Genomic DNA, 26347 nt, shown 5'->3' with positions numbered 1-26347 from the left:
AGAGGCTTCTGTGAGGGCTGTTCCCTTACCTATCTAAACAGCTATGACCAGTGTCCTAATCTCAGATTCCAGTGTGAGCCTTCTTAACAAGTCTCACTGCCAAAGGGGATCCTATCAAGGCATCTGGGGTGTGCTTGTTCAATTTGTAAAGTAGAGAACAACTGGAAAACAGTGCTGGAATGGTAGATGCCGTGTGTCTGTGATTTAGGAATAGTATCTGATCTTATTTGATCAAGTGATTGCTAGGATTAGATGTATCAACACCTACCATGTTAACTGAGACAGACTCCATAGAAAACTGAGAGTGCTTTTGACTAAAATCAAGAGAAAACAGAAAATGGAAAGATAAACAGCTCACAGGGTGCCCCACAACCCAAGTTTGGCCATTCTACTTCATTAAAATAGCCACATCTATGGTAGTAGAAATAGTACCATACTTAGATTTGATATAATCTTCACAGTAGCATTGAAAATAATATTAGATATAGAGTTTTTCCATTTGCAAATAAAGATGTGCTTGATTTTTCTACTGAAAAACAAAGTGCATCAAAGATAGTCACTGTAGGGCTAGGAGATGACTCAGTGGTTAAGGCATTTGCCTGTAAAGCCTGATGACCCAGGTTCGATTCTCTAGTATCCAAGTAAAGCCAGATGCACAAGGTGGTGCATACATCCGGAGTTTGTTTGCAGTGGCTAGAGGCCCTGGTATGCCCATTCTCATTCTCTGTCACTCTCTCTTTGTCTCTTTCTGCTTGCAAATAAATAAATAAATTAGCTGGGCATGGTGACACATGCCTTTAATCCCAGCACTTGGGAAGCACAGGTAGGAGGATCACTGTGAGTTCAAGGCTACTCTGACATTGCATAGTGAATTCTCCAGGTCAGCCTGGGCTAGAGTGAGACCCTACCTCGAAAAGCCAAAATAAATATTTTTTTTTATTTTTATTTACTTATTTGAGAGCAACAGACAGACACAGAGAGAGAAAGAGGCAAATAGATAGAGAATGGACACGCCAGGGCCTCCAGCCACTGCAAACAAACTCCGGATGTATGCGTCATCTTACGCATCTGTCTTATGCCTCGAACCAGGGTCCATAGGCTTCACAGGCAAGCGCTTAACCACTAAGCCATCCAGCCCCAGGTAAATATTTTTTTTCAAAAGGTAGTTACTGTGTAAGCCTGCTGACCTGAGTTTGCACTTCCTCAGGTCCCATATAAAACCAGACACAAAGTGGTGCATGCATCTGTAATCCCAGTTCACCTATAGCAATGAAAGGTGGAGAAAGGAGAATCTGGAAGCCTGCACGCAGCAGCAGTAGCAGTAGCAAAACAATGAAACCCCGTCTCAAAAGAAGATGGGAGGAGAGGAGAAACATCCCAAGGTTGTCCTCCAGTCTCCACATGTGTGCCTTGATACATGTGTATCTGTACATACGTACACACTTACATAGGCACACAGACTTAAAAAAAATAGTCACTGTATTGCTTTAGAAGAAAGTTGACAACTTTGTCTTTCTCCTAAAGAAAGAATTTTCTATACTTGGTCTCTGAAAGCTAAATAGAATGTATTGAAGATTTGGTATGGGCCATTGCCTGTATGACTGGAGGCTCTGACAGGATCATTCAAAAGATACTGGGGCCAGGCATGGTGGCACTTGCCTTCATTCCCAGCATTTGGGAGGCAGAAGTAGGAGGATCGTCATAAGTTCAAGGCCACCCTGAGACTACATAGTTAATTCCAGGTCAGCCTGAGCTAGAGCAAGACCCTACCTCAAAAAACCAAAGCAGGGGAAGATATTGGGAAGGGAGTATCATAGAGTTTTGATTTATTATAAGAAGTGAGTGTCATTTTTCTAATGGAATTCAAGTTTTTCAGTCTCTGGAGGATTGGTTAATGCAAATAGAATGCATTTTTTGTTACATGAATTTCTAATTCTTTTATATTCACCATCTTTTTTTAGGGAAAAGGAGCTGCAGATACAGAAGTCAGACCCTTGGATGATAAGCAGAGAGAGGAGGCAGGTGAAGGTTTCTCGTTAATGAGGAGTCCTTCATGCCAGACCCAAACTTCAGATGCACCTGCAAATGCTCAAATGCGTCCAGGACTTCCAGGTGAAGAAATATACTCCCATGCTCTTGCTTAGCCTACATGTTATACACAATTTGAACTCTAGCAACTAAGGCTTCTTTTTAGTTCAGCTAGAGTTGCCAACTTTGAGAGACATCTTCCCTTCATTTCAGCTGCTCTTCCACCTTATTCTCTGTGTTTCTGGAGTGCCCTCTCTGTATCAGTCATCAACTCTGTATTGATACACCCTAGGGATGAAATGGATTGACACAGGCAGAGAGACACATGATTCTTGCCCACCTGGAGCTCACAGTCCAGAAGGGTTTAAGACAAAGGTGCAGGTAACTATCATTTAAGGTGGCGTGTGATTCTGCCCAGAGGGCAGGAGCACATTGTGTCTACATAAAGCCATATAAGGGGAGAAGTGTATGAGACCTTGAATCTGCTAGGATCTGCAGTGGGTACTGACATTCAGGGCAGAAAGAACATTGTAAGCCAAGACATCAAGGAAGAAAGCCCCCAAACCAACAAGGGGACAAGTCCTTGTGGCAGGTGTGTAGGGATAGAGCAGAGAACAGATGATGGCACTGGGGGCCTTCCAGGGCCTCAGCTGCCTTCCTGGCAAGTTTGGGGTGCTCAGCCTTTCAGAGGATGACAAGCTCAGAGCTGCGTTATGGAGAAATGGCATAATAGTACTGGGCTGAAGGACATGCTACAATCTAAAGGGCATGGCCTCCACCTCCTCCTTGTGAGAGCCTATTGTATGTTGTAAGTGGAAGTGACCCAGTCTGCCCCATCTGTAGGTCCATCTCTCAGAAAGGATAGATTCTACCTCAGTCCAGGTCCTCAAAGTTCACCAAAGTCACATTCTCCTGAGTACTGGCATTCTGGTTCACAGGCAGCAAGTATCTGTCAAGTACCCCCATGTTCCGAGACATTGTTAGGTGTTTAATATATAGCACAGAAAGAAGCAAAAAGTTAAGAATATAATCAAATGCTAGAAATCTAATTCAATCTAATTCAAGATAGGGTCAGAGGAATGGGAGATGAGGGAGGATGGTTACCCATTCAAGCAGGGAGCCCACCTCCTTGAAAAGCTGACCATGTGCAAAGTTATGCTCAGATTTATTGCTCTTCTGTTTTTTGAAACAGGGTCTTGGTAGCCCAGGCTTGCCTTTAACTCTTAATTACCACCCTCATGTGTCAAGTACTGGAATTACAGATGTGCATCACCACATCTGGCAGCAGTAGGTCTTTAAAGTCCTAGCTTTCTTCCATAGGGCATAGGGGACAATGCTGTGGTTTGGTTTTCTTGCCTGTGTATACACATATAGAACCCAGCCAACAATGAAAGTGTGGTTGTCCTCACAGATGCAGAAAATTCTGAAGTATCATCACAGGAGCCAATAAAGGAAAAGGCGATTACTCCAAACCCTGAACAAGTGTTTGCAGAGTGTTCCCAGAAGAGGATTTTGGGATTGCTAGCAGCCATGTTACCTCCTATCAAGATGGTGAGAGACATTTAAAAAAAAAGTTGTGGAACAAAATATTTTATTTATAAGTCACAATAAAATGAGAAATGGGAAAAAAAAAGTTGTGTGGCTAGAGAGATGGCTTAGCGGTTAAGGCATTTATCTGCAAAGCCAAAGGACTTCAGTTTGATTCCCCAGGACCCACGTAAGCCAGATGCACAGGGAGTTCACGCGTCTGGAGTTCATTTGCAGTGTCTGGAGGCCCTGGCGTGCCATTTCTCTCTCTCTCTCTCTCTCTCCCTCTCTGCCTCTTTCTCTCTTTCTTTCAAATAAATTTTGAAAAAAGTAAAAAAATTGTGATAAGCTGCATGCTGAAACAAGCTGTTATTGATAGCTGTGTACCTGAGAGTAGGAATGCAAAGTAAACTTCCTTTCTTATTTGGGTCTCTGTATGTAATTCTCATATATATATTGATGGTTTTTATTATATTTTTCCAATGTTTTGTTTTGAAACATTTTAATTCAATAGACAATTTGAGGGCAAGAGAAATGGCCTAGCAATTAAGGTGCTTGCCCACAAAGCCTAAGGGCCCAGGTTTGATTCCCCAGAGCCCACAAAAGTCAGATGCACAAGATGACGCATGCATCTGGAGTTCTTTTGCAATGGCTGGAGGCCCTGGCATGCCCATTCTTTCTATCTGCCTCTCTCTCTCAAAATAAGTAATAAATAAATAAATACATAAAATACTGAAATTTCTGTTTAGTTTTGTTTTTTTGTTTTTTGAAGTAGGGTCTCACTTCTGGCCCAGGCTGACCTGGAATTCACTATGGAGTCTCAGGGTGGCCTCAAACTCACAGCGATCCACCTACCTCTGCCTCCTGAGTGCTGGGATTAAAGGCATGCGCCACCATGCCCAGCTCTAAAATACTAAAAAATTGAAAGAACAATGAAGATATTCACTTAGACTTAGCAGTTGCTAATTTTGTTTTTTGTTTTGTTTATTTTATTTATTTATTTATTTATTTTTAGGATCTAGCTCTAGCTCAGGCTGACCTGGAGTTGACTTAAGTAGTTTCAGGGTAGCTTCAAATTCTCTGTGGCAATTTTCATACCTGTGTGTCCCAAGTGCTGGGGTTAAACGCATGCACCACCTTGCCTGGTTATTTTTGTTTATTTTATATCTACCACATTTTTTCATGAAATTTTGAAAACAAATTGAAATGATTGCTGGTACTTTATTCTCAATTCATCAGCATGTGTCTTCTAGAACATAGTTTTATCATTTAAAAAATTTAGCAGAGCATGGTGTTGCCTGCCTCTAATTCCAGCAGTTGGGAAACAGGAGATCAAGATTTTAAGGTCTGTCAAGTGTGGTGGTGCATACTACATAGTGAATGTCAGGTCATCCTGGGCTGGAGCGAGACCCTGCCTTGAAAAACAAAAAACAACAGCAACCAAGAAAAGAGTTTAAAGCTTGCCTGGATTACATAACAAGACCTTGTCTCAAGAAAGTAAAATTGATAAAAATTTGGGCTGGAGAAATTGCTTAGCAGTTAAGGTGCTTACCTGCAAAGCCAAAGACCCAGGTTTGGTTCCCCAAGACCCAATGCCAGATGCACAAGGTAGCATATGCATCTGGAGTTCATTTGCAACAGCTGAAGGCCCTGATGCACCAATTCTCTCTCTCTCTCTCCCTCTCTCTCTCTCTCCCTTTCATACAAATAAATTTTAGCTGAACGTGGTGTTGTATGTCTTTAATCATAGTACTGGGGAGGCAGAAGTAGGAGGATCACAGTGAGTTCTAGGCTACTCTGAGACTACATAGCAAATTCCAGGTCAGTCTGGGCTAGAGTGAGACCCTACCTCAAAAACAAGAACAGGGCTGGAGAGATGGCTTAGCGGTTAAGCGCTTGCCTGTGAAGCCTAAGGACCCCGGTTCGAGGCTCGGTTCCCCAGGTCCCACGTTAGCCAGATGCACAAGGGGGCGCACGCGTCTGGAGTTCGTTTGCAGAGGCTGGAAGCCCTGGCGCGCCCATTCTCTCTCTCTCTCCCTCTATCTGTCTTTCTCTCTGTGTCTGTCACTCTCAAATAAAAAAAAAAAAAATTAAAAAAAAAAGAACAATTTTATCCTGTGTATAGATTTTTCCAGTTATACTCCAAATGCCCCATTAAAGCTTTTTGTAAAAAATCAAGATCCATTTAAGAATTTCTTGCATTTGGAGGTCATGCTTAGTTAGTTTCCTTTAAGGTACTTCCCTTGATTTTTTTTGTTTGTTTGTTTGTTTGTTTTAGAAACTAACTTTTTTCTTCTTCTTGAGGCAGAGTCCTCACTTTAGCCCAGGCTGGCCTTGGACTCACTACAGTCCTCCTACCTCAGCCTCAAGAGTGTTGGGGTTAAAGGTGTGAGTCACAACGCCAGGTCCTGTTTGTATAACTTTTATAGCACTGATATCTTAAAATAGTCTAGACAGTTTATGTCCTCATTATTCTTTTTCATGGTTTTCTGGACTCTCTCTGAATGCATGTTTTTCTTTTATTAATCCCTGTCAGCTTCCCCTGCAAGATTCTGTTAGCACTTCCATTGGTCGGACCTTGAGTTTATATGTTAGTTTAAATGCATGACTGACATCTCTTACCTTTTTTGTGGCTAGAAAAACAGGCAAATAGCCAGGCATGGTGATGCACGCCTTTAATCCCAGCACTTGGGAGGCAGAGGTAGGAGGATCGTCCTAAATTTGAGACTAGCCTGAGACTACATAGTCAATTCTAGGTTAGCCTGGGCTAGAGTAAGACCCTACCTCGAAAAACCAAAATAAAAAAAGAAAGAAAAAAAAACAGGTAAAGGTAGCAGGATACATGCTATTGTAGGGAAAGGAGGTATTCTAGGACTCAGACCTCTGGGGTCAAAGGCATTTTTTTAATAGTTTGCCAAGAGATGCTTACAATCTGAGGAACCAACATGTGCAGGGGAGTTGAAACTGCTTTGTAAATCAGTCACAGTTCACAGAAGCATATGACCAGTAGGCAAATCAAAGTATTCCCTCCTGGCATATGAATCCAAAGAGAGAACATGAATCAATCATCCGTATAATTTCACCTAAGAGTACAAAGTTCACCCTAGTTTTCTCTTGTTTGTGTTTTTATCTCCTGCCTAAAAATAAAAAATAAAAAAATAAAAAAACAGTTCTAGCCAGGACTAATGGCAGGCACATGCCTTTAATTCCAGCACTCAGGAGGCTGATGTAGTATTGCTGTGAGTTTGAGGGTCAGCCTGGACTAGAGTGAGACCCTACCTTGAAAAACTAACAATTTTTTTAAAAAAAGTTCTAAAGCCAGGCATAGTGGTGCATGCCTTTAATCCCAGCACTCGGGAGGCAGAGGTAGGAGGATCTCCATGAGTTCGAGGCCACCCTAAGACTCCATAGTGAATTCCAGGTCAGCCTGGGCTAGAGGGAGACCCTACTTCGAAAAACTAAAAAAAAAAAAAAAGTTTAATTACTTATGTAATCAATCTCCCATCTCAGCTGCTGTTCTTCTTATATATATTTACTGGAGAGAAAGAGTGTGGGTGTGTAGGTGTGCCAGGACCTCATGTTGCTATAAATGAACACTAGACACACACGTCATAAGTGGCTCTGGGTTTTACATGGGTGCTGGGGAATTGAACCCAGATCAGTAGGCTTTGCAAGCAAGTGCCTTTAACCACTGAGCCATGTCCCTAGTCCCCCTTCTTTTTTCAAGAGCGTCCTGTTTTCTCTGTTTAGACTGTTTACATTGAACCTTTCCCAACATGAATTCCTCCTCACTATGCCTGAGTCTGTGTTGGTGCTAGAATGGCCCTTGCATTGAGAACACCCTTACCCACAGTAGGCCACTCGTCAGTGCAGCACTCCCCTTATGCCATGGGAACTCTGCTTCCTCTGCCAGGCTGAACTCCCCACATGGTTGCTTTCACCTTTCCACATGAGTTCTGACACTCACCCAGACTGCCCTTCCATGTGGTTGCCCTGCTCACCTACTCAGAGCTCAGCTCTGCCTCTTAAAACTGGCCACTCCTGGATGTGCCTTACCTTCCTCTTTCTGCCTGTGGCCTGCCATTGAAGCTCTTTTTCCTGTGTGGGTTCTGACAGTCTGCAGTCCATACCACACCAGCCCTTTCCTTGTTCCCTTTGGACCCAGCACCCCATCAGGCCATCCCTTCAGGGAAATGCCTTCCTAAGATTGGCTTTTTATCTCTTTTGTTGTTGTTGTTTTGTTTTTCCAGGTAGGGTTTCATTCTGTCCCAGGTTGGCCTAAAATTCACTATGTGGTCTTAGGGTAGCCTCAAACTCACAGTGATCTTCTTACCCCTGCCTCCTGAGTGCTGAGATTAAAGGCATGCACCAACACACCCAGCTGGCTTTTTATTTCTAAGGACTTTGTTTCTTCAGTTGCTCTGTTTTTATATTGTGTACTATAGTGCCCTCCTGAATCACAATGAGGATAATAATTCACAATTTTTATAGTATTTCTCTAGTTTTCTGTACTTTTTTCCTGTGGAAAATAAAACATACCCGGGCATGGTGGCACACACCTTTAATCCCAACACTCCCAGAGGTAGGAAGATCGCTGTAAGTTCGAGGCCATCCTGAGACAACATAGGTCAGCCTGGGCTAGAGTAAGACCCTACCTCGAAAAACCAAACCAAACAAACAAAAAACAAGATTTTATATAGTTGGCTATTTATCTAAATCCTGTGTATAATAATGAAGTGGGAACAAAGTAAATGGCAAACTGTAGGATAGTATTTAAAGAAAGAAGCTGGGCCCAGCACTTGGGAGGCAGAGGCAGGATGATCGCAATGAGTTCGAGGCCACTCTGAGACTACATAGTGAATTCTAGGTCAGCATGAGCTAGAGTGAGACTCTACCTCAAAAAAAACAAACAAACAAAAAAAAAAGTATGTAAAGAAAGAGCTGGGCATGGTGGCACATGTTAATCCTAGCACTTGGGAGGCAGAGGTGGTTAAATAGCTGTGAGTTTGAGCCAGTCTGAGACTACATAGTGCATTACAGGTTAGCCTGGGCTACAGCAAGGCCCTATGTCAAAAAAAAGTTAAAAAAAAATTTAAAGGAAAGGAAAAAATTACTTTATTTAAAATTGGCAGTTTATGTTACATGAGTTCCATCAAGTGTGCATAGAGAATGGTTAAAAGATTATTCATCCAGCAGTTAACAATTATTACCTCCTGGTAATTAGGGTGTGTTGAAGATGGGCTATGGAGATGTCTAACTTTTGTGCATTTAATTATTTAAATTCTTTTATAATGGAAATTCAGAAGGGAAGAAAACCAAATGTTTTAAGGTTTTTTTTTAGGATAAATGAATTTTAAAAGTAGGATAATGCCTGAGCATATGTATTTTACAGCTGATTATACAGAGGCCATTTCCAAAAATAACTCATCAAATCTGCTGTCTCCAGGCCAGTTGTAAATAATACATAGATGGTGTGTTTAGCTAGTGTGGCTACTTAGATTTTGAACTGAGGAGATTGTCCCCTCTCTCCTGACAGGGTCCTACAGTCCCCCTGGTAGACCTGGAGCACGTCCTCCCACTCATGTTTCAGGTTGTCATCTCCAACGCGGGCCATCTGAATGAGACCTACCACCTTACCCTGGGACTTCTTGGCCAGTTAATCGTCCGTCTTTTACCAGCAGAGGTGGATGCTGCAGTGATCAAGGTCCTCTCAGCCAAACACAACCTGTTCACTGCAGGCGACAGTGCCATTGTGCCAGATGGCTGGAAGACCACTCATCTGCTCTTCAGCCTGGGAGCTGTGTGCCTGGACAGGTAGCCTTGGTTCTCTCAGCCAGCCTCCACACTGTTCTCTGTGGTGTTCACTGAGGCCAGTGACTGGGTTGCTCCTAAGTTTTAATACACTGTAGTGCTATTAACTGAAACTCTTTTGAGAAAATCACACTGGTCAAGCCACACTAAAGCAGAACCTCAACAATGTCTGCCAATTCAAAACTCTGATGTGATATATTTTGGTGTTTTGTTTTTTTTTTTTTCCCTGAGAGAAGTAAGCATTAGACTTGGGGTTAAAAATCGGTTTCATTATAAAAATAACATAATCACAAGACCAAATTTGGAAAGCAGAAATAAAGAAAAAATCACCCTGGTTTGCACCATATGAAATGCATCTGGTGCTATTGTACTGTATTCCCTTCCAAGCTTTTTTTTCTGAGTATAAATATGAATGTACATGTGTGCATATGTAAGTGACTTTAAAAGAGATTTTTTACAAAATATTTTATTTATTTATTTTTTAATTTAATTTATTAGTTTTCTTTTCAGTAAATACAGGCAGTTTGGTACCATTATTTAGGCTCATCTGTGATCTACCCCCTCCCATTAGACCCTCCTTGTTAATGAAAATGGGTCGTGCATTGTGGAGTTAGCCCCCAGTTATTGGTATGATAAATGTCTCTGCAAATCATGACCCAACATGTGACTCTGACATTCTTTCTGCCCCCTCTTCCGCAAAATTTCCCTGAGCCATGTTGGGTTCATTTTTGGTCTGCTTCAGTGCTGAGGTGTTGGGGGCCTCTGAGGCTCTGGCTCTCTGATTTGGTAGGAGTTGATTTTTCTCTGCGTTGATCTCCTATTTTATTTATTTATTTACAAGCAGTGAGAGATAGGATGGGGCACACCAGGGCCTTCAGCCACTGCAAACAAACTCCAGATGCATGTGCCATTGTACATCCGACTTCACGTGGGTACTAGGGAATCAAACTCAGATTGTTAGGCTTTGCAGGCAAGTGCCTTAGCCACTGAGCAATCTCTCTAGCCCTAAAGAGAGTTTGAAAACATAGCTATTGGCTGAATATATAAGTAACAAATACTGTTTTTGTTTTGTTTTGTTTTGTTTTTCACTTTCTAAGACAAACTTCCTTAAGCTAATTAATTTATAAATGACTGCATAAGTCTGAATCTGACTTGGACGGTGAGCCCTGATGTATACATTAGGTGGTATATGCTACCACCTAATGGAATTCTTGCCTTCCAGCCGAGTGGGCTTAGACTGGGCCTGTTCCATGGCAGAGATTCTCCGATCACTCAACAATGCCCCACTGTGGCGAGACGTCATTGCCACCTTCACAGACCACTGCATCAAGCAGCTGCCATTCCACCTGAAGCACACCAACATCTTCACCCTGCTGGTGCTTGTTGGCTTTCCCCAGGTACAGCATCTGAAAGCTGCTCACCCTTTCCAGCTGTCACCATGCACAAGTCTCCTGTGTGTGCCTGTGTATGTGTGTAGAGTTTTCTTCCTTCAGTTTTGCTTTCATTAGTAGTGTACATTTTCAAGATGGGAAGGAGATACGTTCAACTTGCATTTTCAGCAGCTATCCATTTGATTTCTTTTAGTAGCGTTGAATAAAGAGTAACTGTAGCATTGCATGGTGGCCCATACCTTTAATCCCAGCACTTGAGAGGCAGAGGTAGGAGGATTGCTGTGAGTTCAAGGCCAACCTGAGACTACATAGTGAATTCCAGGTCAGCCTAGGTTAGAGCCAGACCCTACCTCAAAAAAAAAAAAAAAAAGAGGAGGAAGAGAAGAAGAAATGTATTCAATTACAAAATTACACAGAACATCAAAGACCATTGTCTTTCAGTTTGGCATTCATCTTGATCTTATTTCTACTCTTCATACCACTTGGCTGATTCAAACAAAGGGCTTTGTAAACATAGCATCATCCAGCACTAGCATAAACTAATTCTGTGCTAGACCTGTGCTGCATCCTTTGTACTTAGAGATGAGAAAAACCCTATCCTTGAGTGTTTGTTGAAGTCAGGAGCATAAGCAAAAGGAACTGAACTTGTGCCTGCTTAAGTACCTCTTCCTGTCTCAATGGGAAGTTGAGTTGTCTTTCTGTCTCTGTCACATTCTAGGTCCTCTGTGTGGGAACCCGCTGTGTGTATATGGATAATGCCAATGAACCCCATAATGTGATCATCTTGAAGCACTTTACGGAGAAGAATAGAGCTGTAATTGTTGACGTCAAAACCAGGAAAAGGAAAACAGGTTCTAAGCATGATTATGTTTTCTAAGGATAGAAGAAAATTGTTTAATCCTTGCATGTTCTAAATTCAGTGAAGATGCCTTGATTCTTGCCTTGAACATGATGTTTTTGAGGCAGGGCTGAGGGAGGATAGTGATCCTCCTCCCTCAGCCTTCCAAGTGCTAGAATTAAAGGTGTGTGCCTCCAAGCTCAGCTGTAACTTAAAAAAAAATTTTTTTTTATTGTTTGAGAGAAAGAGGCAGAGAGAGAATGGGTGCACCACGAACTCCAGACACATGTGCCTTCATGTGCATTTGGCTTACGTGGGTCCTGGGCAATCAAACTTGGGTCTTTTGGTTTTGCATATAAGGGCCTTGACCACTAAAGAATCTCTCCATCCCAACTTTTTTTTTTTAAGCAAATTTGTTTTGTTTTTGTCTTTCAAGGTAAGGTCTCACTCTAGCTCAGGCTAACCTAGAATTCACTATGTAGTCTCGGGGTGGCCTCCAACTCACAGCGATCCTCCTACCTCTGTCTCCCAAGTGCTGGGACTAAAGGCGTGTGCCACCGCACCTGGCTTCTGAGCTGCTTTTTCTCATCTTAGAAACAATGTGGTTAGGGTCTGGAGAAGTGGCTTAGCAGTTAAGGCACTTACCTGCAAAGCCTAACAACCTGGGTGACATGGGTTAGATTCCCCAATAACCACATAATGCTGGATGCACAAAGTGGCACATGCATCTGGAGTTTGTTTGCGGTGGTTAGCTTTCTCTCCCCTTTCTTCCTCCCCCATCCTCCTCTCTTGCTATCTCCATGCAAATAAAAAAAAATTTTTTTAAAGAAAGAATGTGGTTTACTTGAGATTAATTTTGGAGGCACCTTTCCATGCTATTATTTAGTATATGTAGTGTATTTTTTTTTTTTTGATTGGCCAAATACTGGTTCTCCATTTTGCAGATGTCATGTGGCTACATTTGGATATTTATATTAGGACTAGTGTAACTTTCCACTTCATTTCAATAGGACACTGAAAGTATTCCATCTAAAATGTCTTTTTAACTTAATTTGCCAAGCCCCAAGCAATATGGCTATCTAAACATTGTGTTTTAAGTTCTGCTTCTAACTGTTTTCTCTTTAGCTTTCAAATTTGTTCGTGTCTATGTTATTACTGTATCTTTTTCTTCCTCTTTTGTATACAAACATCCAGATGATCCTGCACCATTTATTCAGCAGACTGTCCTTTCTCTGTTAAATTGTCTCGATACCTTTGTTAGGAATAATTGGCTGATATGCCTACTTATAGATTCTATTATGTTCATTAATGTTTTATTCCAGTTCTGTTCTTACTCTGTACTACATTGTCTTGGCTATTTTAGGGTTATAATGAATTTTGAAACCAAGTCTTCCAACTTTATTCCTTATTTTTTTTAGAATCATTTCTGGCTCTTTCTTTAAAAAAATACTTTTATTTATTTATTCAATTATTTACTTGAAAGAGAAAGAGATAGAGAGAATGAGAAGGGATACACCAGGGCCTCCAGCTGCTACAATCTCCAGATGCATGCCACTTTGTTCATCTTGCTTACAAGGGTCCTGGGGAATTGAACCTGGATCCTTTGACTTTGCAGGCAAGCACCTTAACTGCTAAGCCATCTCTCCAGCCCTCATTTTGGCTCTTTCTATATAAATTTTAGGATTAATTTATCACCTTCTATTGAAGAAATGGCTGGAATTTTATTGAATTTGATTGACATTGCATTGAATCTGTGGGTCTATTTTCGAAGAACTGATCTCTTAACAATATTAAGTCTTTTAATATTGTATGTCTCCATTTTTTCACCCTTGATAATATTTACCTTTGATAATATTTCTTCTTTTTTATAGTTTTCTTTTTATTTTAGAGAGCACATAAGGGAGAGAGACAGAGAGAAAATTGATGCATCAGGGCCTCAGCCACTGAAATCAAACTCCAGATGCTTGCGCCACCTAGTAGGCATGTGCGACCTTGCACGTGCCTCACCTTTGTGCATCTGGCTTACATGGATCTGGGAGTCGAACATGGGTCCTTAGGCTTTGCAGGCAAGCGCCTTAACCACTAAGCCATCTATCTCTTCAGCCCAATATTTCTTCTTTTTTTAAAAATATTTTATTTATTTCTCCTCAGTGAGATTGCTGGTATTCACTAAGGAGTTGTGAGTTATGATTTGTGACAGCAGTAGCAAGTCAATGTCATGGGGCGGAGGGGGGGTACAATGCCTCTGGATATTCCTTCCCACCCACCCTGTGTCTCTTAAAATCTTTCCACCTCCTCTTTTGCAAAATTCCCTGGATCGTGGTGAGTGTGTTTTAAGTCTACTATAATGTTGAGCTCTCAGTATCTTCTGGATTTCTGCTATGGTAGATTTTCAGTTTCCTCAGTGTTTATCTCTGTCACCCTGGTACAAGTTGTCAGTTTCACCATGGAAGCAGCACTCTTGCTTATCTCACCAATTCCTCTGTGGTTTCACCTGGGCCCTAGCTGATGTGAGAGGGCTGGTTTATCTCCTGACAGACAGTCAGCTGTCTTTTCTTGTCTTGTTGATAGATATTGCTTATCATCAGTTCTCACTGCCTTCTGAAAAAGAAAAATAGATTCTCCAATGGAGAATGAGATCAACATAGACAAAAGGGGATAATTATTAATTTAGAGAGATTTTGATGGGCATAGCCTCTTTTTTGGCCAAAAAGCTAGTGAAAGCCTCTTATTATTCCATAATCTTGGTCTCCATAGGATAGTATTTTTTAAGTTCTGTTCTGCTTAAGATTTGTTGTTGTTTTTGTTGTTTTGAAGTAAGGTCTCATGTTAGCCTAGAATGACCTGGAATTCACTATGTAGTCTTTGGCTGGCCTCAAACTCATAGCGATCCTCCTCCACTTCTGCCTCCCAGATGCTGGGATTAAAAGCATGCACCACCACACCTAGCTGGATTTTTTTTTGGGGGGGTTGCTTTTCTAGTTTATAGTTCTTATTGACTGAGGGGAAATTTTAATCATTATCCCTTCAAGTATCCCTCCCACACACAAACACCAGGACAGTTCCATTCTTCCCCGTGTAAAGACAAGATATTCCCAGTTTATGTGAGCTCCAGGAATTGTTCTCTTCTGCTTTCTAGCAGTTCTTCTCTTACGGGGCATAATTTCCTGTCACATGCCTGTAGGTCAATATTCAGCCCAAGACAGGATGGTAGGATGAGTCCTCCATGACTCCCTCAAGTGCATTCTCCTACCCACCTCTCTGTGCATCTTCCTTCTGCTGATTCTGCTATAAATGCTAGCTGCCCTGGGACCCTTATGCCCTAATCTCCATTTTCTTAGTTCATTGAAACTTCTGGACTTTGCTTCCTGCTCTGCAGCCTGGAAATTTACTCCAGACTCGTGGTGCTACTGTTGGGCTGACCTAGTTTAAGTTCCTTCTCTCAGTGATCATATCCTGCACTGCCTATTGCTAATTAGGTGTCATGAAGCCATTGTGTGTGTGTGTTGTGTTGTGTGTATATGTGGGTGTGGGTGAGAGAGAGAGGAAGTCATATTTGGTGCTCGTTGTGGGAGTCAGTCAGTCCCTCTTACTCTGTCTTGGAAGTGGCTTTCATGTGTACCTTTTTTAAAAACTTTGGAAGCAAGCATCTTTAACCCCTGAGCCATCATTTCAGCCCTGGATTTTAAGAGCTTTGGTTAACACCTTTGGAGATGACCCACTTGTGCATACTAAGCAGGGATTATGCATTGTGAGTTGTCCTCTCAGTTTCCCTTGGGTAGGAGACCCAGTATCATTTTTATACTCACCTGGCCTTAAATCTAATGGCTACAGGTGAACCTGGAAGACTATTTTTTTAAGCACATTACTGTGGAAAAAACCTGGCTAATGTGGTTTTTGTGCTTCTCTCTTCCTGACATGCTTCAGTGAAAGATTACCAGCTGGTCCAGAAAGGAGGAGGACAAGAATATGGCAACTCTCAGGCCCAGCTGAGCCAGTACTCTCAGCACTTTGCCTTTATCGCCAGTCACCTTCTTCAAGCCAGCATGGACAGCCACTGTCCTGAGGCAGTGGAAGCAACTTGGGTCCTGTCCCTGGCCCTCAAAGGTTTATATAGAACACTAAAGGTAATGGTGAGCCTCTTCCATTTGGTAACAAACCTAGCTGTGATTTGACATCTGCAGGGGATTAACAAGGAGGAAATGCCATCTGATTTGGGTGAATAGCTAATCATTGATTATTTTTAGAACTTGCTGGAGCCTATACAAAGATAACTCTAAGAAGGAAACAGAATTTTCCCAGAGATTCATTTCTGGTTTTCAGTACTGTTTCACAGACAGGTACTGTAACTTTCTAATAGATAGAATGTTGGCAGGTGGGAAGAAAAATGAACTGAAATATTTCTTACTTCTGACAAACAGCAGCAAAACTGGTTCATCATAGGAAATGGAGGGAAGAATAAAGGGAGCCAGCATCCTGTGAGAGATTCAAGTAAGAGATGTGGCTGTTGGGCTAGAAAGAAGTAGGTTAAAGAGCTGTGCAGTGTTGGGTGGGAAAGAAGCCCTGACCTGTGAGGACGTCTGGTGCCATAGAGGCACTGGTAGGCAGGTGAGTCTAGGGGAGATTGATTTCATACCACTTGAAGAATCATCTTTTCTATAGAGCTGTCTTGCAAAAAAGGAGCTCAGCTCAAGTGTGTGGTTGTCAGGTTGAGACCTTTCATCTACTGCTTGTTTAGTCCTTGGTATTCTTTTATGTGTTACGTGTTTCATTGTAGTAGGACCTCCCTGTGAACTGTTGTTTAGTAAGTAATTGTTGATCACCAAGAGCTAGGGGTAACCGAGTTAGGGAAGAGCCTGATCTCATGGAGCTCTCAGTCTCCCTGGGCAGAGAAGGCTGCCTGTAAGGAAGACTACTAGGAGTCAGAAATTCACCTTTCTGAAAAGGTGAAATTTGAGGTCATCATCTTGAGAGATATGGGCAGAGAGTAGCAAGGCCTTGTTGTGGACCAGACATGATAATCATAGAGCAGAAAGACCTCTAAGGCTCGTGATAATGCCACAGAGAGAGATGGCCAAGAAGCAGGCAGGAAACCTTGTAGGACCCTTAGTCCTATACTAAGGACCCAGAGATGACTAATGGCTTGGATTTTAGCCTGAAGAGCTTTTAGAAGGTAGAGAACAGGGAAGTGACATAAAGTAGGTTTAAAAAATTTTTGTTGAGCTGTGCATGGCAGTTTACACCTTTAATCCCAGCACTTGAGAGGCAGAGGTAGGAGGATCACCATGAGTTTGAGGCCACCCTGAGACTACTACATAGTGAATTCCAGGTCAGCCTGGGCTAGAGTGAGACTCTACCTTAGGAAAAAAAAAAAAAAGTTTGTTGAATGAATAAATCAAGATGAATGAGCCAATGTGGCCTCTGGTTAAGATTCGGGGTGCTTTCTTCTTACTGACTGGTATCTTCCCTGGAAAATTAATTGGTCCACCAGCTCTGAGAAAGGCTGGCTCCTCCCCACCTGATCTTAACCTTTATTCTACTGCAGCTGCAAATCACTGGTTTTTGGCTTGGCAGGCTCACAATTTTGAAGAGATGCATGCCACCTTCCTTCAGACTGATCTGCTCAAGCTACTGGTGAAGAAGTGCAGCAAAGGGACCGGCTTCAGCAAGACATGGCTCCTGCGGGACCTGGAGGTAAGGACAAGGGTGGTTCCTACACAGCTGCCAGAAGCAGGTCTTCTACCTAGAACACAGTAGCTTGTTCCAGCTGGTTTGGTGTTGTTGTGTGCTCTCATTCTCTGCAGTTTCTCAACTGAGCCTTGCTTCTGTCTTTCCTTGTGGAATTAAGTATGCTGACACCTGTCCTCCCTGTCAGGGGAAATGAATTGGGTGTTTGTTAAATAACCGTGGAAAAGTATTTTGTGGAAACACATAATTGACTATTATATCATAGTAATAAGATGTGCCTTTGAATTATTATTTCCCTCTGAAATTCCTTTGAACTACAATCAATTTCTAAATTTGTTCTCACTCATGTTTATTTTATGTAGAATTTCAGTTGATAATTTTATTGCTATTCCTTTGAAGCAATAGATTTTCCTTAGTGGCATTCCTGTAGTTCCTGGGGACGTTCCACACCAAGTGTAGGCTTTGAGTGCAAGGGAGGCCACTGCTACAGGCTATGGTGTACCTGTCACTCTTACCTCCACCAAGGTTTGGACATGAAGAATCAACCGTAAATACCATAGCACTTACATAGGTCTCGGGGAAATATGCTAAACCATATTAATAAGTAACTGGGAGTGTATATGAGCTCTTATTCTTAGAGACCAATTTTTGGAAACTATTTTAAATTAGCACATGTTACTATTTAATAGAAGCACATTCCAAACAAATTTTAAAGTATTTAAAAGAAAAACTCCAAATTGATAAGTAAAGTTTTCAAGTTCTATGTAATTTTCATAACCACCATTTTGACAATCTCATGTAATACAGGTAGGTGTTTTCAGGTTTTTGCCACATTACTAGTTCTTTTTGCCATTACTGGGTGTGTGTGTGTATGGGTTTGCCAGGGTCTCTTGCTGGAACATTCCTATTTGGCTTTATTTGGGTAGCTGGGGAACTGAAACTGGGCCATCAGGATTTGCAAGTGAGCACCTTTAACTGCTGAGCCATCTTCCCATGCTTCATGGCTAGTTTTTTATTGATCATATTTCAAACAGAACTTTTCATTTATTTTTACATTATTTCTAAGACATGTTATTGTAACAAAAGATATGAATTATTTTATGGTTCTTTGCATTTCTCTAAACAATTTGGAAAACTATACTGTATGGCAACTAAAGAGTCCCCATAGTTGTTACAAACATGTCTTCTGTTACAACTTCTCTCAGTACTTCTGTCCATCTCTGTTTTCTCTAACTCTGCCCACACTTCTGGAAATAGCCTCTTCATGAATATTTTCTCCAATTACCAAGTTTGACACAGAAATCTGTCTCCTTCCTGCACCCTGACTGAACCTTATTTGGCACAGTCCTCTATACATAATACTGCATTCAGTAACGGTTCCCAGACTTCAATTAAAAAACTAATTGGGGACTTCTGGTTAAGATGGCGGCTTAGGAACCACACCAAAGCGGCCTAGGGAAGAAAAAGCCAAAGAATACCCAGCAAAATACACACTTTTACTAAAAAGTGAAGTGTATAAGAAATTAAAATGGCAGCAGAGAAGTAGGAGAGATCCAGAGTCCACCCAGGCAGGCCTAAGTGGCTCCAGCAGCAGCAGCGCGAGCTCCAGCTTCAGCAGTGGCAGCTTCGGCTCCAACAGCGGCAGTGGAAGCAGCGGCTCTGGCTCCAGCATTGGCATAGCCGGCTCCAGCAGCAGCAACAGCACCTCTGGCAGCAGCAGATCCAGCAGCAGCAGCAGTAGCAGCAGCAGCAGCAGCGGTGGCAGCTACAGCAGCAGCAGATCCAGCAGCAGCAGCAGGAGTGGGGGCTCCAGCAGGGGTGGTGCCAGGTCTGTGGGGCCACAGCTGCCAGGCTCAGCTTGCCCCACAGGAAAAGCCAGTGCCCAGCTCCAGAAAACAGAACAGCAGTCCAGTGATCCAGCAAGCTTACTTGAACCCACAGGGCACCAAAGAGGGACACAAGCAGAGTGTAGCATAACTGAGACCAAAATCATCCAAAAAGGTAACTGGGATTGTACCAGGGAAGGGTCTCACTTGGTCACAAGCCGACTTGGAACCCTCAATAGACCAGAAATCTTAACCTCTTTGTTGATAGAGGATCTGGTTGTTATAATACCTACTCTTGCATAAATACTTGGTGCTGTTTTTCATTGAATGTATACATTGTTTAGTTAAATTTTACAATCTATCTGTATTTTATTCCACTCAACCTACTTGAATATTCCCATAGCAGGCAAACCCAACCCCTAGGAACACCTTTGTAGATACTCTGAGAGTCTTAAGAGCCACACCTAACACATTAAGCTCATATCCTGAAGATATATCAGATCAATTGATACAGCTAAGAATACACAGCTAACTAGAAAATACAAGCATTAACTTAATCCAAGATTCAAAGATATATACATTATAACACAAGAAACACTAAAAATCAAGACAATATAAATCCACCAAAAAGTATTAATGCATCAGAAATGACCCTAGTGAGAACGAATTAGAGGAAATACCTGAGAAAGATTTCAAAAGAATGATTGTAAATATGTTCAAAGAAGTCAAAGAAGAAATCAAAGGAAACAAAGAGGAAATCAAAGGAATCAAAGAAGACACAAGACACCAATTTAATGAAATAAAGAAGTCAACACAAGACATAAATAAGGAAAAAGAAATAATAAAGAAAAACCAGTCAGAAATACTAGCAATGAAGAACACAGTTAATGAAATAAAAAAGCTCTGTAGAAAATCTCACCAGTTGAGCTGGGCATGGTGGCGCATGCCTTTAATCCCAGCACTTGGGAGACAGAGGTAGGAGGATCACCAAGAGTTCGAGGCCACCCTGAGACTACATAGTGAATTCCAGGTCAGCCTGAGCCAGAGTGAGACCCGACCTCAAAAAAAAAAAAAAAAAAAAAAGAAAATCTCACCAGTAGAATGGATGAAGGAGAGGACAGAATACCTAAGCTAGAAGACCAGGTGGCAGATCTAATACAGTCCAACAAAGAGAAAGACAAACTTATAGAAAAGTATGAGTGGGAATTTCAAGATATTCGGGACACTATGAAAAGATCAAATATAAGAATTCAGGGCATAGTAGAAGGAGAAGAATTTCACTCCAAAAGCATAATAGGCATCTTCAACAAAATCATAGAAGAAAACTTCCCCCAAATTGGGAAAGAGGTACCAATGTAGATACAGGAAGCCTTTATTACCCCAGCCAGACAATAGCTGGAAAGAACCTCTCCTTGCCATATAGTAATCAAACTACCAAACACGCAATCCAAAGAAAAAATATTAAAAGCAGTGAGAGAGAAAAATCAAGTTACCTACAAAGGCAAGCCCATTAGGATGACAGCAGATTACTCAACACAAACTTTAAAAGCCAGAAGGGCTTGGAATGATGTGTTCCAAGTTCTGAAAGATAACAACTGTCAACCAAGGTTACTTTATCCTGCAAAGCTATCCATTCAAATAGATGGAGAAATAAGGAGATTCCACAACAAAAGCAGGATAAAGGACAATTTAAAGATAAAACCAGCTCTACAGAAAGTACTTGAAAGAATCCTCCATGCCAAAGAGAAGGAAAAGCACACATATAAGGAACAGGGGAAAAACAGCAATACTCAAATACTAGTTAACACAAGAGAGCAAAGGTAAACCGGAACTACAAAAAAAAAAAAAAATAGCAAACATAAATGCACACTTTTCAATAATATCTCTTAATATCAACAGCCTTAATGCCCCAACCAAAAGACATAGGTTTGCAGACTGGGTTAAAAACCAGGATCCTACAATTTGTTGTCTCCAAGAAACTCACCTTTCTACAAAGGATGGACATTATCTTAGGGTGAAAGGTTGGAAAATGGTGTTTCAAGCAAATGGGCCTAGAAAACAAGCAAGGGTTGCTATCCTAATATCTGACAAGGTAGACTTCAGTTAGTCAAGAAAGATAAGGAAGGTCACTTTATATTGATTAAGGGCACACTCCAACAGGAGGACATTACAATCCTAAACATACATGCACCTAACATGGAGTCTACCAAATTCATCAAACAAATGCTATTAGAACTAAGGTCACAGATAACACCAAACACAGTGGTAGTGGGTGACTTCAACACCCCACTCTCATCAATTGACAAGTCATCCCAGGGAAAAATAAACAGGCATCTGGATTAAATGAGGTCATAGAAGGAATGGACCTAACAGATATATACAGGACATTTCATCCAAAGGCTGCAGAATATACATTCTTTTCAGCAGCACATGGAACATTCTCTAAAATAGACCATATATTAGGACACAAAGCAAATCTTAAAAAATACAGGAAAATTGAAATAATTCCCTGCATTCTATCCAACCACAATGGAATCAAACTACAAATCAATAGCAAGAAAAGCTATAGATCATATACAAAATCATGGAAACTAAACAATATACTACTAAATGATGAATGGGTCAATGAAGAAATCAAGAAGGAAATAAAAAATTCATAGAGTCAAGTGACAATGAGAACCCAACATACCAGAATCTCTGGGACACAAGGCAGTTTTAAGAGGTAAATTTATAGCTTTAAGTGCCTATATTAAGAAATTAGATATGTCGCAAGTAAATGACCTAATGCTTCACCTTAAAACCTTGGAAAAAGAAGAACAAGGCAAACCAAAAATCAGTAGGCGGGAAGAAATAATAAAGATTAGGGCAGAAATTAATGAAATAGAAACAAAAAAAAATCCAAAGAATCAATGAAACAAAGAGTTGGTTCTTTGAAAGGATAAACAAGATGGATAAACCCTTAGCAAATCTGACTAAAAGAAAGAGAGAGGGGCACAAATTAATAATATTAGAGATTTTAAAAAAAAGCAACATCACAACAGATACCAGAGAAATTCAAAAAATTATAGGGGCATACTGTAAAAACATATGCTCCACTAAGTATGAAAATCTGAAAGAAATGGATGATTCCTTGATTTATATGACCAATCTAAATTAAATCAAGATGAGATTAATAACTTAAATAGACCTATAACAAGTATGGAGATCCGAGCAATCATCAAAAGTCTCCCAAATAAAAAAAATCCAGAGCCGGGCATGGTGGCGCATGCCTTTAATCCCAGCACTCGGGAGGCAGACGTAGGAAGATTGTCATGAGTTCAAGGCCACCCTGAAACTCCATATTGAATTCCAGGTCAGCCTGGGCTAGAGTGACACCCTACCTCGAAAAAAAAAAAAGTCCAGGACCAGATGCTGAATTTTACCAGACCTTCAGGGAAGAACTAATGCCATTGCTTCTTAAGCTTTTCTATAAAATGGAAAAAGAAGGAGCCTTACCAAATTCCTTCTATGAAGCCAGCATCACCCTGATACCAAAACCAGGTACAGATAAAACAAAAAAAAGAAAATTACAGACCAATCTCCCTCATGCACATAGATGCAAAAATTCTCAACATAATATTGGCATACAGAATACAAGAATATATCAGAAAGATCATTCACTCGGACCAAGTAGGCTTTATACCAGAGATGCAGGGATGGTTCAACATCAATAAGCATAATATATAAATGGACTGAAGAACAAAAATCATATGATCATCTCATTAGACACAGAAAAAGCATTTGACAAAGTCCAACATCCCTTCATGATAAAAGTCCTACAGAGACTAGGAATAGAAGGATCATATCTCAATTTAATAAAGGCTGTTTATGACAAGCCTACAGCCAACATATTACTAAATGGGGAAAAACTGGAAGCCTTTCCACTAAAATCAGGAACAGACAAGGGTGTCCGCTGTCCCCACTTTTATTTAATATAGTACTAGAAGTCTTAGCCATAGCAATAAGGCAAGAGACACACATAAAAGGGGTACAAATTGGAGAGGAAGAGATCAAGTTATTTTTTTTTTAATTTTTTTTGTTCATTTTTATTTATTTATTTGAGAGTGACACAGAGAGAAAGAGGCAGATAGGTAAAGAGAGAGACAGAGAATGGGTGTGCCAGGGCTTCCAGCCACTGCAAACGAACTCCAGACGCATGCGCCCCCTTGTGCATCTGGCTAACGTGGGTCCTGGAGAATTGAGCCTCGAACCGGGGTCCTTCGGCTTCACAGGCAATCGCTTAACTGCTAAGCCATCTCTCCAGCCCAAGATCAAGTTATTATTTGCAGATGGCATGATTCTATATATAAAGGACCCTAAAGACTCTACCAGTAAACTGTTAGAGGTGGTAAACACCTACAGCCATGTAGCAGGATACAAAATAAATAGACAGAAATCAGTAGCATTCTTATATGCTAACAACAAACACACAGAGAAAGAAATCAGAGAATCACTCTCCATTCACAATTGCATCAAAGAAAACAAAGTACCTTGGAATAAACCTAACCAAGGAAGTAAAGGATCTCTGCAATGAAAACTATAAAACACTCAAGCAAGAAGTTGTAGAGGACACTAGGAAATGGAAAACATCCCTTGTTCCTGGATCAGAAGAATCAATATTATAAAAATGGCAATCTTACCATTTAATGCAATCCCCATCAAAATTCCAATGGCATTCTTCACGAAACTAGAAAACAATCCAAAAATTCATTTGTAATCACAAAAAACCTCGAATATCTAAAATAATACTGAGCAACAAAAATGAGGCTGGTGGTATCACTATACCTGATTTTAACCTATACTACAGAACCATAGTAACAAAAACTGCATGGTACTGACACAAAAACAGACATGTAGATCAATGGAACAGAATAGAGGACCCAGATGCAAGTCCAGGTCGCTATAGCTACCTTATATTTGATTAAAATGCCAAAAATACTCATTGGAGAAAAGACAGCCTCTTCAGCAAATGGTGCTGGGAAAACTGGATATTTATCTGTAGAAAGATGAAAATAGATTCTTTCTCTTTCCATGCACAAGAATTAAGTCCAAATGCATTAAAGACCTTAACATCAGATCTGAAACTCTGAAACTGCTAGAGGAAAAAGTAGAGAAAAACCCTTCAACATATTATTCTTGGCAAAGACTTTCTGAATATAACCCCAATTGCTCAGGCAATTTTAAAAACACAGATTAACCACTGGGACCTCATCAAATTACAAAGATTTTATATGGCAAAGGACACTGTGAATAAAGCAAAAAGTCAGCCTACAGAATGGGAAAAAATCTTTGCCAGCTATACATCTGAGAGAGGATTAATATCTAGGATATACAAAGAACTCAACAAATTAATAAGAAATCAAACAAGCCAATTAAAAAATGGGCTATGGAACTAAATTTCTTCTTCTCAAAAGAAGAAATACGAATGGTGTATAAGCATCTAAAAAAATGTTCTACATCCCTAGTCATCAGGGAAATGCAGATTAAAACTACTCCTATCTCACTCCTATCAGATTGGCTACCATCATGAAAACAAATGATCATAAATCCTGGTGAGGATGTGGAAAAAGAGGAACCCTTCTACACTGTTGGTGGGAATGCAATCTGATCCAGCCATTGTGGAAATCAGTGTGGAGGTTCCAGAGACAGCTAAAAATTGATCTACCATATGACCCAGCTATAGCACTCCTAGGCATATATCCTAAGGACTCATCTCATTTCCTTAGAAGTACATGCTCTACCATGTTTATTACTGCTCAATTCACAATAGCTGGGAAATGGAACCAGCCTAGATGTCCCTCAACTGATGAATGGATAATGAAGATATGGCACATTTATACAATGGAGTTCTATTCAGTGGTAAAGTGTAAAGAAAAATGAAGTTATGAAATTTTCAGGAAAATGGATGGATCTGGAAAGGATTATACTAAGTGAGGTAACCCAGGCCCAGAAAGCCAAGCGTCGCATGTTCTCTCTCAAATGTGGATCCTAGCTACAGATGACTGGGCTTCTGCGTGTGAAGGAAAAACTCAGTAGCAAAGGCCAGTAAGCTAGAAAAGAGATAAAAAGGGAAGAGAAAGGAAGAGAGGGGGTTACTTAATAGGATGGTATTGTATATATTTAAGTAGAAGAATAGATTAATGGGGGTGAAAAGGCTCAAAATGAGGTCTGGGGAAGAGATTGAGTAAAGGAAAGGTGGAGGACAGCTAATCAAACTCTAAGAGGATATAAATAAAACATATGTAATCCTGCTTTTTTGGACAATGGAACACTTAGGAGCCATAGATTGTTGCTAGAAAATTTTCAGTGCCAGGGATGGGATATCTTCCAGTGAGTTGTTGGCTAGGGAGATCCCTGATGCCCCAACACATTACAGGCCATTGCTGAGGCCCTTGATTTCCCACCAGGAATAGATGGTAAGACCCTATTGCTGAAGACTCCATATACTTGGGCTGCAAGGCCACTGAGAAATCTTGCTGGATCTGAGCTGATAACCTCCTCCATGTAGACCAGCTGACAGAAAGCTGGAAGAAGCCATTCTGCATGCAGTTCAATGGGAGAAAGAAAAATTACCAGTGAAGATACTCATCGGTGGACACTGTCAGCCTTATAATTGACCAGCCAGGCCAAATGAGCCAATGGGTGCAATAGTGGCACGTCTGTCGTGGGGGAAACTAACTGCCCTCTAATTGGACTGGAGGCCCGCTCCATGGGAAGGGAATACATCCTTGATACTGAAAACTTAAAACAGGGGTAGTCATGAGCCCTAGGGGTGTAATATCTGCTGATGTCTGGCCAAATGTATATACTATGTTTATCAAACTGCCCAGTAAGCACTTCTGTTAATGTTCACACCCTTATATTAATGCTACTCTCACTTTTGGTAGAGAATGTTCTCTTTTCAGATGGCAGTGACTTTGGGACAACTCAGAAGGTATCATGATGATGGAAAGAAATGACCGCAGTGCTCAGTACTGCAATATCTGTATCATACCTTCCAAGGCTCAGGGTCTAATGCGGAAGAGGTGGCGGAAAGAATGTAAGAGCCAAAGGAAGGGCAGGACTCCATACAACATGCTCCCTCCAGACACAAAATGGCCTGGATATCCATAGTCTAACAGTGCCTGACACTACCTGCATAAGACCATCATAAGAGGAGGAAAAGATCAAGACATCAAAAGAAAAAGAGAGACTGATTG

The 26347-nt window shown here is 41.0% G+C and overlaps 1 protein-coding gene across 2 annotated transcripts in view; it reads left to right on the top strand.

The window, feature by feature from the left end:
• Positions 1-26347, top strand: part of Zzef1 (zinc finger ZZ-type and EF-hand domain containing 1) — a 199177-nt gene that overhangs the window by 153834 nt on the left and 18996 nt on the right. For both annotated transcript variants that reach the window (XM_045159638.1, XM_045159637.1), the window contains exons 38-44: positions 1962-2112; positions 3440-3579; positions 9092-9369; positions 10589-10763; positions 11476-11608; positions 15523-15722; positions 17170-17289. In XM_045159638.1, the coding sequence (XP_045015573.1) occupies positions 1962-2112; positions 3440-3579; positions 9092-9369; positions 10589-10763; positions 11476-11608; positions 15523-15722; positions 17170-17289 (1197 nt within the window). The remainder of the gene's footprint in view (positions 1-1961; positions 2113-3439; positions 3580-9091; positions 9370-10588; positions 10764-11475; positions 11609-15522; positions 15723-17169; positions 17290-26347) is intronic.

The sequence above is a fragment of the Jaculus jaculus genome, chromosome 9, assembly GCF_020740685.1.
Source record: "Jaculus jaculus isolate mJacJac1 chromosome 9, mJacJac1.mat.Y.cur, whole genome shotgun sequence".
Lineage (NCBI taxonomy): Eukaryota > Metazoa > Chordata > Mammalia > Rodentia > Dipodidae > Jaculus > Jaculus jaculus.
This window is presented reverse-complemented; position numbering and strand designations above follow the sequence as displayed.